The sequence below is a fragment of the Myotis myotis genome, unplaced genomic scaffold (genome assembly GCF_014108235.1).
Source record: "Myotis myotis isolate mMyoMyo1 unplaced genomic scaffold, mMyoMyo1.p scaffold_m19_p_3, whole genome shotgun sequence".
NCBI lineage: Eukaryota > Metazoa > Chordata > Mammalia > Chiroptera > Vespertilionidae > Myotis > Myotis myotis.
The window spans coordinates 205,310,919-205,327,113 of NW_023416335.1; the positions used below are offsets into that span (position 1 = coordinate 205,310,919).

At 39.8% G+C, this 16,195-nt stretch overlaps 1 protein-coding gene across 25 annotated transcripts in view; it reads right to left on the reverse strand.

Moving 5' to 3' along the window:
* Window positions 1–16,195, reverse strand: part of RBFOX2 (RNA binding fox-1 homolog 2) — a 265,267-nt gene that overhangs the window by 78,971 nt on the left and 170,101 nt on the right. The window contains exon 1 of one of the 25 annotated variants that reach the window (XM_036299495.1): window positions 14,578–14,858. The exons of 23 other annotated variants lie outside the window; for them this stretch is intronic. In XM_036299495.1, the coding sequence (XP_036155388.1) occupies window positions 14,578–14,604 (27 nt within the window). In that variant the 5' untranslated portion in view covers window positions 14,605–14,858. Of the gene's footprint in view, window positions 1–14,577; window positions 14,859–16,195 lie in introns of those variants that run through there. One more of the 25 variants, XM_036299491.1, reaches the window with a different exon arrangement.

Genomic DNA, 16,195 nt, shown 5'->3' on the forward strand with positions numbered 1-16,195 from the left:
ATCATTATCAATATTGTGAAGAAAAAAAAGGGCAAGAGTATATATCCAGTCCACAATATAAGACCTAACATGCCGGGAGCCAGTCCATCCTTGCTGTTTCAAGGGACCTGGCATATATGGCATACTGTTCTTAACATGTTTGCTCACCTTCTTGGCACTATGTGTTTTAACCAAGGTCTCTGAGAAAGGTTGTTTCCCCAGGTAGGGATTTTCCCCTGAAGTTAGGGAGGGAATAAAACCTCTTAACTAAGTGCCAGGCGGGTAATTAATCACGTTAACTATGAACAATCATGCTTAAGCTACATAATCTTTACTCCCTGGAATGGAGATAAGAAATGCCCTAACCTTTGTAATAGAGATTGATAGGATTGAATCAACTGGTATAAATACAGATGTAACAAGACAGCAGAACACAGAACTTAGAATACAGAACCAAGAGAGACAGAACCTAGGCATAGAACCTACACAGAACATTCTCTAGAGACAGAAGAACTTCGCTGGAGAGAACATGGCAAAAGTTCCTGGACAGAAACTGGCCTCAGAACCTAGAGACAGAACCTAGCGAGAGAACATGGCAAAAGATCCTGGACTGAACCTGACTACAGAAAGTGGCAAGAGAACTTGACTAGAACCTGGTAACTGAACCTGGCTGGAGAACCTGGACAGAACCTGGCTGGAGAACCTAGCGAGGGAACTTGGCTACAGAACCTGGCTGGAGAACCTGGAGAACCTAGCAAGAGAACATGGACACAGAACCTGGCTGGAGATCCTAACCAGAACCTCTCTGGAGATCCAGACCAGAACTTGGCTGGAGATCCTGGCTGGAGATCCTGGCTAGGTTGCTGATCAACTGAACACTGTCTCTGTGTCATTCCTTCTTCGCCGACTCCGTCCACACCTTTGGGGACCCCTGGACCTGCTGGGGTTGGACTCCGGCACTAACAGCTGAGTGATAACCTTAAAAGTTCTTCATGTTCTTTTTCATATAAACAGTCATATCAATACAAATAAAGGGGAACCACATTCTACTTACTAAAGGCTTTATATAAAACCCTAGAGGCCCGATGCATGAAAATTTGTGCAAGAGTAGGCCTTCCTTTCCCCGGGCTGCCAGCACCAGCTTCCTCCGGCACCTGGGACCCGGGCTGGCTTCCCTCCAGCCCCGGCTTCATCAGGAAGGACATCCAGAATGACATCTGGGCTAATTAGCATGTCACCCTTTCATTATTAAGATAGGCTAGGTGAAATTAAACCAAAACACACACATAATTCCCAGTTTCTCAAAAATGTCTCCTAGTTCCTCAAGAGAGAAAAGTGTAATGCATGTACTTGGATGAACTTTTGATCACAGTTGCTTTGCTAGGAAATGATAGTCTGGCGACCATTTTAACTGAAGTCAAGAAAGCTCTAAACTAGTGGTCGCCAAACAGTGGTCCACGAGGTCCGAAAGGCTGACGACCACAGCTCTAAACAGTGGCATCCACATTCCTGAATGTTTTTAAGTCTTCACAGTCCAAAGTGCCTCTGTCTTCCACACTGTTTAAGTGAACAAATAGTACTTTGGATTTTCTCCTTCCTTATCTGCTAGAATTGCAATAATAGCCAAACTTCCCAAACTAATTCTTTCCTCATCTGAACTTATAATGGTACTTTACTGATATCATATTCATGTAAGTTACCATGTTTCACCTTGTATTTTAATTATTTATGCACCTTATGCATCCTACTCCTTGAAATTACTGTTCAACTGATTTTTTATTCATAACTTAGGAATTAAACAAGATACCACTTAATTTTCATTTAAAAATAAGTGGCCTCACTTCTGCTTCCAATCAAGATGGCGTAACAAGGACCATCTCAAACAACTAAAATTCAGAAAGAAAAAAATACACAAAATGGCAGCACTGAAGGCACTGTACAGTACACAAAGATCGACAGTGATCTCTAAGACAGGAAACAACCAAGGCGGGCTTTCTAACTGCCCCAGCGGCTGCCTGGGGAAAGTTCCCAAGAGAAAGAGACACAGAGAGAGGGAAGCCAGGAGGAGCCTGGTGGTCTCCAGGAGCTGAGGCGATCGAGCTAGGAGTCTAGAGAAGCCAAGATGGCTGGAGTTGACAGGGTAGAGCACTGCAGAAGAGGACGCTGCACAGAGGACTCTGAAGATCTCAGTTCAGTAATGATCACCACATGTACACGAGGAACTACCTGAGGCTGGACAAATGACAGAGTTGGCGGGAATAGTGCCAGGAGCTCAGCAGTGCCAGGAATAGAGCCTGTTCTCAATGAGAGTGGAAAATTTAAGGAGCATCAGTCAGGGTGCTAAAAAGAATCTTGTCTCAACAGTGGAGAAAAATTAACCAGAGACCAAACAGAGTTCTGGCCATATCTCACAAAACTTAAAAACAAGAACTGAAAGGATCAAATTATTTCTATGAAAATCAGCTCAATAATATTTATAAAAATGTAAAAATACCTAGCATCCTACAAGGTAATAGTCACAATGTTTAGCATCCAATCAAAAATTACCAGGCAGTCTGGCTGGTGTGGCTCAGTGGTTGAGTGTCAACCCATGAACCAGGAGGTCACTTGTTCAATTCCAGGTCAGGGCACATGCCCGGGTTGTGGTCTTGATCCCCAGTGGGGGGTGTGCAGGAGGCAGCTGATAATAATTCTCTCACTGATGTTTCTATCTCCCTCTCTCTTCTTCTCTAACATCAATAAAAATATATTTAAAAAAATAAAGGCACAATAAAAAAATTATCAGCATACAAAGAAGCAGAAAATTGCAATCCATAATAGAAAAAAAAAATCAATCAATTGCAACTGGTTCAGAACTAATGTAAATGTTAGAATTAGCCGACAGAACATCAAAATATCTGTATTCCATATGTGCAAGAAAAATGGTATGTAAAAGAGAAAAATGTGACCTGAGAAACAGAAAAAAAAGACCAATATAAAAAATCTAGAGTTGAAAACTATGCCCTAGGTTTAAAAGAAACAAACACCCACAGTGAATTAGATTAATGGCAGATGAAACATTGCAGAAGGAAAGATTAGTACACTTGATAATACGAAAAGAGAAACTATCCAAAAGGAAATACACACAGAGGAAAAAAAGACTAAAAACACAATGAACATAGAGCCTTGAAAATGACATAGAATGATTATGGTCTAATATATATGTGTGCTGACAGCTTTTCAAAGTTAGTATGCAAAGAATCTAACTCTTGGTCATCTTGAGTGGAAGGAAAAGGCGACAGGGGGATAGCTCTATCTGATATATTACTTACTATGGTTTGCCAAATTCTAACATTTCATTGTCCCTTTCCACTTCTCTTTGCCCTGTACACACTTACTGGGGTCCTACTCATTTTCTCTCTTTCCTGACCTCCCAGGAAGCTAGAACTCCTATGCTACCCATATACTTACCCATATGCTACCTTCTGAATATATACAGCCTTCCACAGGAACATCTGTAAGAGATTTGGGTGTTCCTCCAAATAGCTGTTTACTTCAAAATTCTTCTTCCAAATAAAGTGTCCATTTGCAAAATGACATTATATTTTAAGTATTAACTGATTTGAGTAATAAGCACTTAGAATGTATGATTATTCAAATTAACTCTCCTGATTTGCATTTTATTTTTATTTTTTGTGTGATTTGCATTTTAAAAGAGGACCCTGTCAATGCATTTAACATGCATTTAATCTGAACTTTTAAGGTAAGAAATTAATCATGAGAGAGAAAGAGGTATTTTGGCCCTAAGTAATAATACATGAAAAAATATATATGAAAAGCAGGAAGTTATAAAATATGCCATATTTGGGGAATTGCAAATAGTTCAGATTTGGGGATGAGTGAGGAGAGAAAGTGAAGAAACGGGAAAAATCCCCGTATTTTCTGGGGAGGAATGAAAGAGCAGGCCAGGGGTTTCACACTGATTCAAGGGTCCACAGGGATCCAAGATAAACTGTCAAAACTGTGTTCCTAATACCAAGCTACGTGGGAAAACTTTCCCTACACTAAAACAAGTAGGGAGGACCAGCATCCCTCTAAATGAGGCTGGCAAACTATGGCTTTGGTCCAAAGCTGGTCCACCATCTACTTTTGTACAACCTGAAAGCTAAGCATGGTTTTTCATTTTAAATAGTTGAAGAATATTTGGAAAATACATGAAATTCAAATTCCAGTGTCCATAAATAAAGTTTGCACTGAAACATAGTGACCCCCTTCACTTCTGCATCGTCTGACTTCTTTCATGACAACAGAAGAGTTGAACAGTTGTGACCGAGGCAGCATGGCTTCCAGAGCCAAAAATATTAACTATCTAGACATTAACAGAATGTGAATGTCGAAGTTAAATTTTTCTAAATCTCATCCTCTTTACTTAAGTGTCAGTTTGTCTCTCTCAAATTTCTTACAAGGGATCTCATAATCAATTTTAATTAAAAGAATATAGTTATATATAATTTGTGGATATAAAAGTATTCTTTATAATTTCATAAAATAATTATTGATTTACATTAGCATATTTTCTACTTAAATATTCCTTTACATATGAATATTAAATTTTGGTTGCAGAACTTTACCCTGTAATTCTGAATGAATTAAGTATCTCTAGTTATATAACTTCAAGTTATAATTTTAAAAACTATTTCTTTTTGTTAATAGCAGCCCAGCTATACCTGTATCCTGAGCCATTAATTAAATAAGAAATGTCATTCTAATATTCTGAAACTGATAGCTCTTTGAAAAATTCAAGAGGCATGATGAAAAGAATAAATATGCCAACATAAGCTAATCTAACAATATTTCTATGGTATTTGATTTATAATAAGTATTATTAAATCAGAGTGCTTTCAGGATTTAATTTTGTTTGTTATATTTGACTTCTATTCTCAATGATCATGTTTTACTGTTGCTACTGATTTAAAAGACTATAAATTCCCAATTTTTGTTTTCTAACACTTTTTTGATACAATTTTTCAAGATTTCAAGGAAAGTGATTACATTTATTTTTGATGATTTTCAATTATGTTATTTGTTGGTCCAACTGGCATCTTCAAAACAGTGTTTCTACAAAGTAAGTTTTAAAATAAAAAGTTCAGTGTTAGAAACCATTGAGAGATCTGAGCAAGACTTAGAGGCTGAAAGGCAGGTAGAGTCATGCCAATCAGACAACAGCATGCTTTATAATGAAATACAATATTCTATTTAAGAGTTGAGGATGATATCCCTCATTTTTGAAGTTATAAATTATTGACAATACTACATGATCAATAAGCTTTGAAAACTGAGTAGTCAAACATGTCAAAAAACCCACTTCTAACAAAGATACCATACTTAATAATATTCATATTGATATTTTACTTAGTAATTAGATAGAAATGATAAGTCATTCATATAAATTGACACAATTAATCCAGGACAGTAAAGACCCTGGAAACCATGTTTTCCTATCTACGAGGAACAATTCAAGGAATTGGTCATAATAAAAGCTAAGTATCTAGCCCTTATATATAGTTATCAGGTACTGTTCTAAGCACTTTACTAGTGGACCCTTGAATCTTGGCTTACCAGATAAGATGAGCCAAGAGAACAGAAAATTAAATAGGACCCTTAGCCAGTATCTTCAAATATTTGTTTTTTATGAAGAGAAATTAAACTACTCTATGTGACTTGGTATGACAGAACTATGAAGAGTAAGAAGCCAATAATGAAAACAGTTTATCATATGGAAAACTTTTCTACTTTTTAATGGCCAACAACAGAACTATTTATCTTATAAGGCTGGTAGTATCATGGAAGTGTGTGCAAATTCAGAATAGATCTCCATTTTGAAACCTATCACTGCCTGTATCCAGAGTTATCAGGTTGCTTACAAGACCTCAAAAGTCTAATGAATGGAAAAAAAATCGGAAAAATACCACTGACCTCAAAAGGTGATTATAAGTGATATATGATACAAATATTGTTATACATACAAATGTGATCTGTATACAAAATAGGTACAAAGTAGATATGCAAAAATCAAGTTATTTCAATAACAGTCATTATTCCTAGTGGTTAAGAACAGGGAAGCTAGAGCCAAACTCCTTGGGTTTAAATCCTGGCATTGCCACCTTAGGCAAGCTACTTAACCTCTCTGTACTCCTGTTTCCTAATTTCTGCAATATGGATATTAATACTTATAAGGCTGCTAAAAGGAATAAATGACATAATATATATAAGGCACTGACAATAGTGCCTGATGCATAATATGCACTCTGTAATGTTACCTATTTTTATGTAATACTAGAGGCCTGGTGCACGAAATTAGTGCACTGGGGGGGGGGGGGGAGGTTAGAGAGGACGACACACCCCTCAGCCAGCCTGCACCCTCTCGCAGTCCAGAAGCCTTTGGGGGATGTCTAACTGACGGCTTAAGCTGGCAGTCAGACATCCTTAGCACTGCCATGGAGGCAGGAGAGGTTCCCGCCACTGCCACTGCACTCACCAGCTGTGAGCCCAGGCTTGTGGCTGAGCGGTACTCCCCTGGTGGGAACGCACTGTACACCAGGGGGCAGCTCCTGCGTTGAGCGTCTGCCCCCTGGTGGTCAGTGCACGTCATAGCGACCAGTAGTTCTGCTGTTTGGTCGATTTGCATATTAGCCTTTTATTATATAGGAATTATAATAATTAACTCATTTTATTCAATAGCGAATTCCCTTTTATTTTAAGTATTCCATCAAAACCTTGAATAAATCAGAGATGACAATTCCAGAAGTAATCAGTCTCAACTAAATTCATTCATTTACATATTTAACAAATATTTACTAAATATGTAATATCTACAAGAGGATTCAAGTGCAGTGGATTAAGAGTATGGATTCCCTAACCCTAACAACCCCTCTTAAGAAAAAAAAAAAGAGAATGGACTGCCAAACCAGTCTGTGGATATGAATCCCCATAACATCTCTTAGTAGCTATATACACTTGGGCAAACTACTGAACCATTACATGCCTCAGATTCCTCTTCTGTACTATGGGGTAACTGTAGAAGTGCTGGAGGATTCAATGAGTTAATGGAGGTAAAGTGCTTAGAACAGTACCTGATAACTATATATAAGGGCTAGATACTTAGCTATTATTATGACCACATTCCAGGCACAGTTCTAGACACCACGAATATAATAGACTGCTGACAAGGTCCCTGACCCTTTTGGTGGGGAAGGGGCATGGATAACGAAAACAAAAATAACAAGTAGATTAAGACTTTTTAGGAAAACAAGATGGCGGCATAGGTAAACACCGGAGTTAGCTGCTTCGAACAACCACTTCAAAAATACAACTAAAAGACGGAACGGACATCGCCCAGAACCACAGGAAGACTGGCTGAGGGGAAATTCTTCAACTAGAAGGAAAGAGAACAGCATACGAGACTCAGAGGAGGCGCAGTGTGGAAAATACAAAGGTGCGGAGGTACGCGTGGAGCGGGCTGGTAGCTGAGGGCGCGGTTGTCGTTTTCAATCGGGAGGGAGTCTCAGATTCTGAGCTCCAGTTCTGGGTGAGTCTCTAGGGACCCAGACTCAAACGGAAGAAGCAGGACTGTCTGGCATCGGTCGGAACGCGAGGGCAGCTTTCTCTCCGAGGTTTGCAGCGGTTGCAGAGCCTCTAGGGATGGGACTGAGAGCAGCCATAACTGCTCCCTCCACCCGCTCTGCTGATCCCTTGCGACCCGCCCCGCCCAGCCCAAGCCCTGCGCAGAGCCATTTGCCAGATAGCCTCAGGCAAAGGCTAGATTAGCACCTAGAGGACAGAAGTTTTCCCACTGCAGACACAGCTGATTCTCACAGCCAGTTGGTCTGGAGGTCAAATCCCCCTAGTATTAACTACAACAATCAAGGCTTAACTACAATAAGACTGCGCACAAACACCACTAGGGGGTGCACCAAGAAAGCATAAAAAATGCGGAGACAAAGAGACAGGACAAAACTGTCAATGGAGGATATTGAGTTCAGAACCACACTTTTAAGGTCTCTCAAGAACTGTCTAGAAGCCGCCGACAAAGTTATTGAGATCTACAAGAAATCTAATGAGACCCTCGATGTTATGATAAAGAACCAACTAGAAATTAAGCATACACGGACTGAAATAACGAATATTATACAGACTCCCAACAGCAGACCAGAGGACCGCAAGAATCAAGGCAAAGACTTGAAATGCGAAGAAGCAAAAAACACCCAACCAGAAAAGCAAAATGAAAAAAGAATCCGAAAATACGAAGATAGTGTAAGGAGCCTCTGGGAAAACTTCAAGCGTACCAACATCAGAATTATAGGGATGCCAGAAGAAGAGAGAGAGCAAGATATTGAAAACCTATTTGAAGAAATAATGACAGAAAACTTCCCCCACCTGGTGAAACAAATAGACTTACAAGTCCAGGAAGCGCAGAGAACCCCAAACAAAAGGAATCCAAAGAGGACCACACCAAGACACATCATAATTAAAATGCCAAGAGCAAAAGACAAAGAGAGAATCTTAAAAGCAGCAAGAGAAAGAAACTCAGTTACCTACAAGGGAATACCCATACGACTGTCAGCGGATTTCTCAACAGAAACTTTGCAGGCCAGAAGGGAGTGGCAAGAAATATTCAAAGTGATGAATACCAAGAACCTACAACCAAGATTACTTTACCCAGCAAAGCTATCATTCAGAACTGAAGGTCAGATAAAGAGCTTCACAGATAAGGAAAAGCTAAAGGAGTTCATCACCAAACCAGGATTATATGAAATGCTGAAAGGTATCCTTTAAGAAGAGGAAGAAGAAGAAAAAGGTAAAGATACTAATTATGAACAACAAATATGCATTTATCAACAAGTGAATCTAAGAATCAAGTGAATAATCTGATGAACAGAATGAACTGGTGATTATAAAAGAATCAGGGGCATAGAAAGGGAGTGGACTGACTATTCTTGGGGGGGAAAGGGGTGTGGGAGATGCGGGAAGAGACTGGATAAAAACTGTGCACCTAGGGATGAGGACAGTGGGGGGGGTAAGGGCAGAGGGTGGGGTGGGAGCTGGGAGGAGGGGAGCTATGGGGGGAAAAAAAGAGGAACAAATGTAATAATCTGAACAATAAAGATTTAATAAAATTAAAAAAAAGACTTTTTATATCAGAAAAAAAAAAAAGTAACAATAAGCACTAAAAATCAGTGAAGACAAAACAGGGTAGGGGATAGGGAATGACTGGAGGTTTCAAGTTGAGATAGGAAGGTCAATAAAGAGCAGGGTCCTCACACTACGGCCCGCGGGCCACATGCAAATACAAATATTGTATTTGTTGCCGTTTTGTTTTTTTACTTCAAAATAAGATATGTGCAGTGTGCATAGGAATTTGTTCATAGTTTTAAACTATAGTCCGGCCCTCCAACGGTCTGAGGGACAGTGAACTGGCCCCCTGTTTAAAAAGTTTGAGGACCCCTGATAAAGAGCTCTCCTTGAGAAGTCATGGGATCGGAGAGAAGAGCATTTCCAGCCAAGAGAACAGAAAGGCCCTGAGGAGAATGCAGGTGTGTTAAGGGAACAGCACAGAGGTCAGTGTCATTGGTGCGAAATATGGGAAGAGAAGCGCAGCAGGAGAGGAGGCTGTAGAGACAGCCAGGTTACCATCACGCAGGGCCTTGGAGACTGGAGTAGGGACACAGGATTTTACTCTGAGCCTGAAGGGAAACAACGGGAAGGTTTTAAGCTCAGGAGTGGCAAAAATCAGACCTGCATTTTAAATGGTTCACTCTGGCAATGACCTCTAATGAATTATTTGATGCCAAGGTGTCCTGAATTCAATCATTCCAAAAGTAGGAGAGGGACGTTTAAGCATCTGAAAATGGAAACAATACAGCTTGGCAGGCTGCAATTTCGGGCTGCGTAGAGAGGAGCGAGCCTGGAGTCCAATAACAGAGTCACTACATTCAAAACAGCACACCATTTACTGCAGGAGATGCCACATTTCATTTGCGTTTGCTGGATCTAATATGTGAAGTGTTGCGTAGAAATGTTTAAGAAAGATTTGACAGTGGTCTGGGAATGTTGTGGGGAGAGGGGAAGAGCAAGGAATTATGACTCCAGAAAGGAATGCTGGGGACACCAACACAGTCAGATTCCAGAGGAACAGTCCATCAGAAGGACGCTGGTGGGCACAGGGCTGCCCCATCACTGTGACTGGTTCCTAGGGAAGATCTCTCTGAGTGCCACACACAAATGTCCAAGAAACACTGAGAGGGATGAGGCATGTCATTCACCTTTCAACTTGGAGATGTCCTGTGTAGCAATATAAACTTGAACAGCAGATGGTCAAACGCTAAACTTACCTAACTGCAAAACTAAGGAGAAAGATAAAGGAAAAAATAAAGGGAAGGGGCAAAAGGGGGGTGTGCTTGAGGTGGGGACTTGTGAATGGGAAGAAAAACCATTTAATGAGTCAAATTTCATCATATTTGTGGAATTCTGAGTGTCTTTCAGGAAAACTACGTAATTTTTAGAATAGCCGTATTTTACAAGAGCCAGTCTTGGTCTTGGCAAGGAAATGGTTAGAACTGAAGATATGGAGTAGTGTAGAAGAATTCAGAAAGAAACCAAATCTCTGGAAAAAGTGAGGCTTTTTTTTGATTCATGGTAAAGGAACATAAATTACTCTCCAACCCACAATCTCCGCCTACCCCCCAACTTCCCAGAGTCCTGCGCAGCACATAGAAAGTGGAAAGTGGCCAAAACAAACAGTGTGGGCTGAAGCTCTGTGGATGAAGGGTGGGATGAGGTTCGGGTGGAACTGGCAGGCAACCGAATGGAATCACTTTAAAGCAATGCCACAAAATGGAGACTAAATAATCACTGAGGACTTGCAAAAATCGCAGAAAATTGGATATGCTTAGCAAAACCATAGAACAGATTCCTTACTCCAACTCATTTCAAAAAGACAAAAAACAAACAAAACCCTAAAAGGACAGGAAAAAACTGAGACAGAGCAAAACATACCTGCTTTCTTATCTGTCTTTAATTAAACCATAAAATACCGTCCCTCTCCTCTTCTCCCAGCCACCCTGGAAGAGAATAGCTAACTGGCAGCAGCTCAGGTGAAAGACTTCAGCCTTCCAGCTACAAAGGGGAGATAGCAGACAATGGAACCGGTGATTCATTACAAAAGAATACACTCAAGAGAGGCCTGCAGCCACATGGGCGCACTGCACTATTTAAAGGAACAGCCACCCCCTTTCCAACCTCCCTTATTCTTAACACCTTCCCTCCTCTTGGTCCTGATGGAAAACAGATTTTGAAGAAAATGCCAGCAAAGCACTGAGCTGTCCAAGAAAGGGGGGGCTTTGTGTTCCACAGAAACTGGCAGCCCTACACATCCAACTGTAAAATCTTTTCCTCTCTGCTTAGTATATTCTCCCTTTCAGCAACAAATAGTATAACTGAGTCTGAGTCTGGCTAAAATTTAAAAAAATTAATTGGAGCTGGAGTCATTTGCGATTTTGTTTTTCTAATCTCACACATATTACAAAAATGATTTTTCCTCTTTTCCTTCCTTTAATTCCATATTGTTATTTTGCATAGATATAAGAAGACACAATAATTTGGTTCACATGTTCAGAAATAAAGAGTTATCTCAGTGAAATACTCCTACAACATATACATGAACGAGAAAAACCTAGTTATAAAAAAAAAATATGGCACTACCATGTCTGCCATATTAAAATTTTGTGATTAAATTCCTATTTGCTTAAAAAAAAACCCTCACCTGAGGATATGTTTTTATTGATTTTGAGAGAGAGAGAGAGAGAGAGAGAGAGAGAGAGAGAGATGTGAGAGAGAAACATCCATCATTTGCTGACTGAGTATTGAACCTGCAACCGTTTTTAGTGTTTAGGATGAAGCTCCAACCAACTGAACCACCCAGTCAGGGCTCTATTTGTTTTTTTAAGGCAAAGCACTGATAACTTATTGTAAATCACAAAGTAGTTTGTTAATTAAACAAAAAAGAGGCCTTATAAAACTAGAGCATGCATAATAATAAAGCGCACACATATTGCAAGTACAGATATAGATCTAAATTGTATGATGAAAATGTCATCCACTGAGAGCTCTTTTCCCTATTCCACTGGGTGAGTGATGGGAACTAAGGGATATAGAAATGTTAAGATCAGAGAAGCAGAACTTAGGTGACAAATGGTGAAATCCCATCTAAATAATTTTCCTAATATACTAATCAAGATATTAAATACAATAATAAACCATCTAACTTTGAAAACCAAACCCTAACAATACAGACAGTTTTTATTTAGACACTCATGTGACAGATCATTATCATATATTTAGATTAGATGTCTGGCTTGACAAACAAAACACCAACAAATTCCCCTCAAAACAAAAAAACACCTCGTCCCAAAAAACACACCCACAGGACAGGTAAACATTTGGCCCATCTGGTTATGTCCTTTGATTTTTTCCCCCTAGATTACCAACAACTACATTACATTACATTACATTAACATAGAAAGTGTACACCAAAACAAGTATGATGGGATAGTGAAAACTGACAAATTTGATATTCTATACTTTCCCATTGTATAAATTTAGGAGGGGCAAAGACAAGTTGTTTCCTTCAGCATTCAGCACATCCTGAGAAAAATCATGATTTTAGCTTATCTATTATACTTCCTCAACATCCCTCGTTCCTGTTTCTACATCTCTTCTGCTTCATTCTTAAAATTATAGTTTCCTTAAATACCAATAGTAAGAACACAATATTAAGTGTGCATATGCCTGTGCATTCTAGCCTGTGCTTACACATGCTTAACCAGCTCCTTAGAAACTGAGGGGGCATGTTCCAAGATGTATAAAAAGTCCTAGTTTCAATAACTCTTTCACTGATTTAAAAATATATATAATGAAAAGTCAAGTAGTTGAAAAGCCTTCAGGAACAACTGAGAAAGAACAGAGCCCATACCCTCTAATATTGCCAGTTAATGAAAACTGAATGAGGGCTCCAAGGTTAACAAGTATCATCTCCCAAGCAACAAAGAGAATGCAGAAATAGGTTTCCTCTCTATGGAAATTTTTTTAAAAGTAAAGTAATATTTCAAAAGAGTTAATTAGGCTGACAATAAAGGGATACGAGATAGAAGAGAAAATATTTTAATGGTCTCCACTTTCTAAAGGAGGGAGAGATTTCTTGATAACCTCCAAACTCAGATTTAGTGAAGAATTACTTTGGAAAAATATCCTTTGAAAGTTCCCTTTCCTCTAGGTCGCGTTGAGAAAATCTGCCTAACGCTGTCCCTCCTTCCCAACAGGACTGCGGGACATTATATAATATTTAACAGAGTGGGGCTCCCAGCTCCTAAACTGATGCCTATGTCCCCACGGCTAGCTGACTCTCTCGCCCTCCGGTGGTGACTTGGAGAGGCAGAGAAGAGAGAGTACAAAAAAAAAAGGGGGCAACCTCCTTAAAAGGAAAGCACTGTCCAGTGATGAAATTTCCCTACAGAGCATAAAAGCCTGCAGTGAAAATGACCCTAAGTCTGAGACTAAAGGACATGCACGTTCTGTAGCGCAAATGATTTCTCACTGATAAGTCACATACTCATTACTCCCTCTCTCTATCTATAGAAAGGAAAAGGGGAAAGGAACACACAAAAGGGTGGCAACAAGAACGATAGCACTGCCGGGGGAACCACAGAAGAGTATGCACCTTCCATTTGCCAGGAATGACTTGCTAAAATGCAGATTAGATATTGCCTGGCATAACCAAAGACGGGGGGGGGGGGGGGGGGGGGGAGGAGGGAAAGGGAGGGAGGGAGAGGGAGAGAGAGAGAGAGAGAGAGAGAGAGATTGATTCCCCCATTTCTCAGTCCCTCTCCTTCAAATGCCTTTTAATGCCCCCGTGATCGTCATTTATACACTCAGATCTGTTGTCAGGGAGCTTTACCTGCCTCCTCTGCACCTGCATGCTCCTATGGTTGCTACTGAGAACATTCTTTGCCAGTAACAAAGCCAGGAAAATGGAAACATTTTCCTAGTCTTCATTTTTAATAAGCCATCTGGAGCGAAAGTAGCAAAACTGCAATTCCATCGCCAATTCTGAGAAACCGAAGTGAATCGGGAATCAGATTTCTCCGTAACACAAATTCTTCTGCAATTCTTAAAAGGAAGTCAATCCCTCTCCCCTCTTTTTGGCAGTACACGAGAATCTCTTCCTACCTCTGCAGTCTCTCTCTCCCTCCCTCTTCTCAGAACCAAGACAAAGAGGTAGACAAATCCCCACAGGGTTTTTCCTGAGCTACAGCTGCACCGTACAGGAAACAGGAATCTGCTACGGAGGGGGTGGGGGGAGAAAAGGCTACGGATACATCTCTCTTTCCCTCTCTCTCTCATGAACTCACAACACACACAGACTTTTCAGTTGATAACAATAAATCTGGTCTTCTCTAAGAAGACAATAATAATTAAAACTCTAATGGCTATACCCCACCCCCATATCTTTATTTCGATCCCAGAAACGGGAAAAGAAACACATCGAGGAAACACAAATCTTACCTGAGTTACCATTTTCTTTTTCTCCATAAACCAAAGGGAATGATGATGAACACTTCAAAGCAGTCGTGCTAGGGCACACCTTCCACGGCCTTCTTTCCCCCCCTCCCCCCCCTCAGTCTAGCTATTTAAGGGTAAATGATTGATCTCCCTATATCCCCTCTTCCTTTTTCTTTCTAGTGTTTCTTCCTTTCTTTTCTCTTCCTCTCTGGCAGTCTCTCCCCCTCCTTCGTTCTCCAGCTCCCTCCCATATCTCAGGCAGATGGCTGAAGGAAGCCCCACCCCTGAATGCCTAAGGCAATTAATCAGAGTAGAGCCCCACCTCTTCCTCCTCCTCCCACCTCCTCCCAGCAGGCTTACAGCTCCCAACTCCAGAAACAGGCCTGCTGGAGAATGGCAGTTTGGTGTGTGCTTTGCGCACGCGTGTGTATATGTGTGTGTGTGTGTGTGTGTGTGTGTACGCGTGTGCGTGTGTGAGGGGAAGAAGGGAGGAGGGGGAGAGAGGGGGAGGGGCAAGCGCCATGTGCAGGCATATTTTAAGGAGTGAATATCTGCGATGGAGGCATTAACTGTGGCACTGGAAGCATTTGTAGCTTACAATAGTTAATACAGATTTAGAATATTCCACCCATGAATATATAATAAACAAGAAGTGAAACAAAATTTTTTTTTAAATATACATTTCTACTGATGCAGTTTATAGATGTAGTGAATTTAATGAAACATGTAAAAAGATGTTGAATGGCCACTGACTGGAAAGGTTTTCAAGGACCAGGAATATGCAAGAATCTGCTTGAACTAAACCCAGTTCAATGACTGAAAGGACTAAAAGAGAGGAGGAAGGTAATTAGAGTGCTTATTGTTTCTACTGTAAAAAACCTGGGGATTCTGAAAAAGCTGTCTACAAACATGACTGCTTAAGGCTTCTGGCTTCATTAAAAATTCTGGTTAACTGAGAATTTACCCTTTGTGATCCTCAGGCTTCTGTATTTCAGCCTCTATTAAAAAACATAAACCTTTTCTTACATACACACTGGACATCTGTGCCATTATTGTAATCAGTAACTGTTACTATAGATATACAACGTTTGGGAGAATATTTATTGAATTAAGAGTTTCTCTTATTAAAAGGAAATAATGAAAAAAAGCATCCAAGATGTGCTTCAGTCCAGAAGTCCTGATTGAAGTTTTAACTGGGCCTTTTACAAGTAAATGATCTTGGAAAAGTTTTGTCCTCTGAATATAAATTTTATAATCTCCCTACTTTATATTATTAAATATTCAAATAGAACAATCTATGTGAATGTTTAATGAGTTTGTGATGTTTCTTATTTGTCTCATAAAATAGATTTTCTAATTTTTTTAGTATCCTAATAAGATCCTAAAGGATTTTATTATATGTTTTAGTTATGCTATATGTATTATGTTATAAGCTCTAATAGATTACACAAAGGGCAAAGAGATTAATTCCAAAATTAAGCTTCCTATTTTTAAAATAAACAAAGAAATCAAAATTTAAAATCACAAACCACATTGAGAATACATAGTTTTTTGCTGTCTCTATAAGAATTGTTTGGCAAAATGTATAACCACACTTATCAAAAATTGACTGTATAATAAT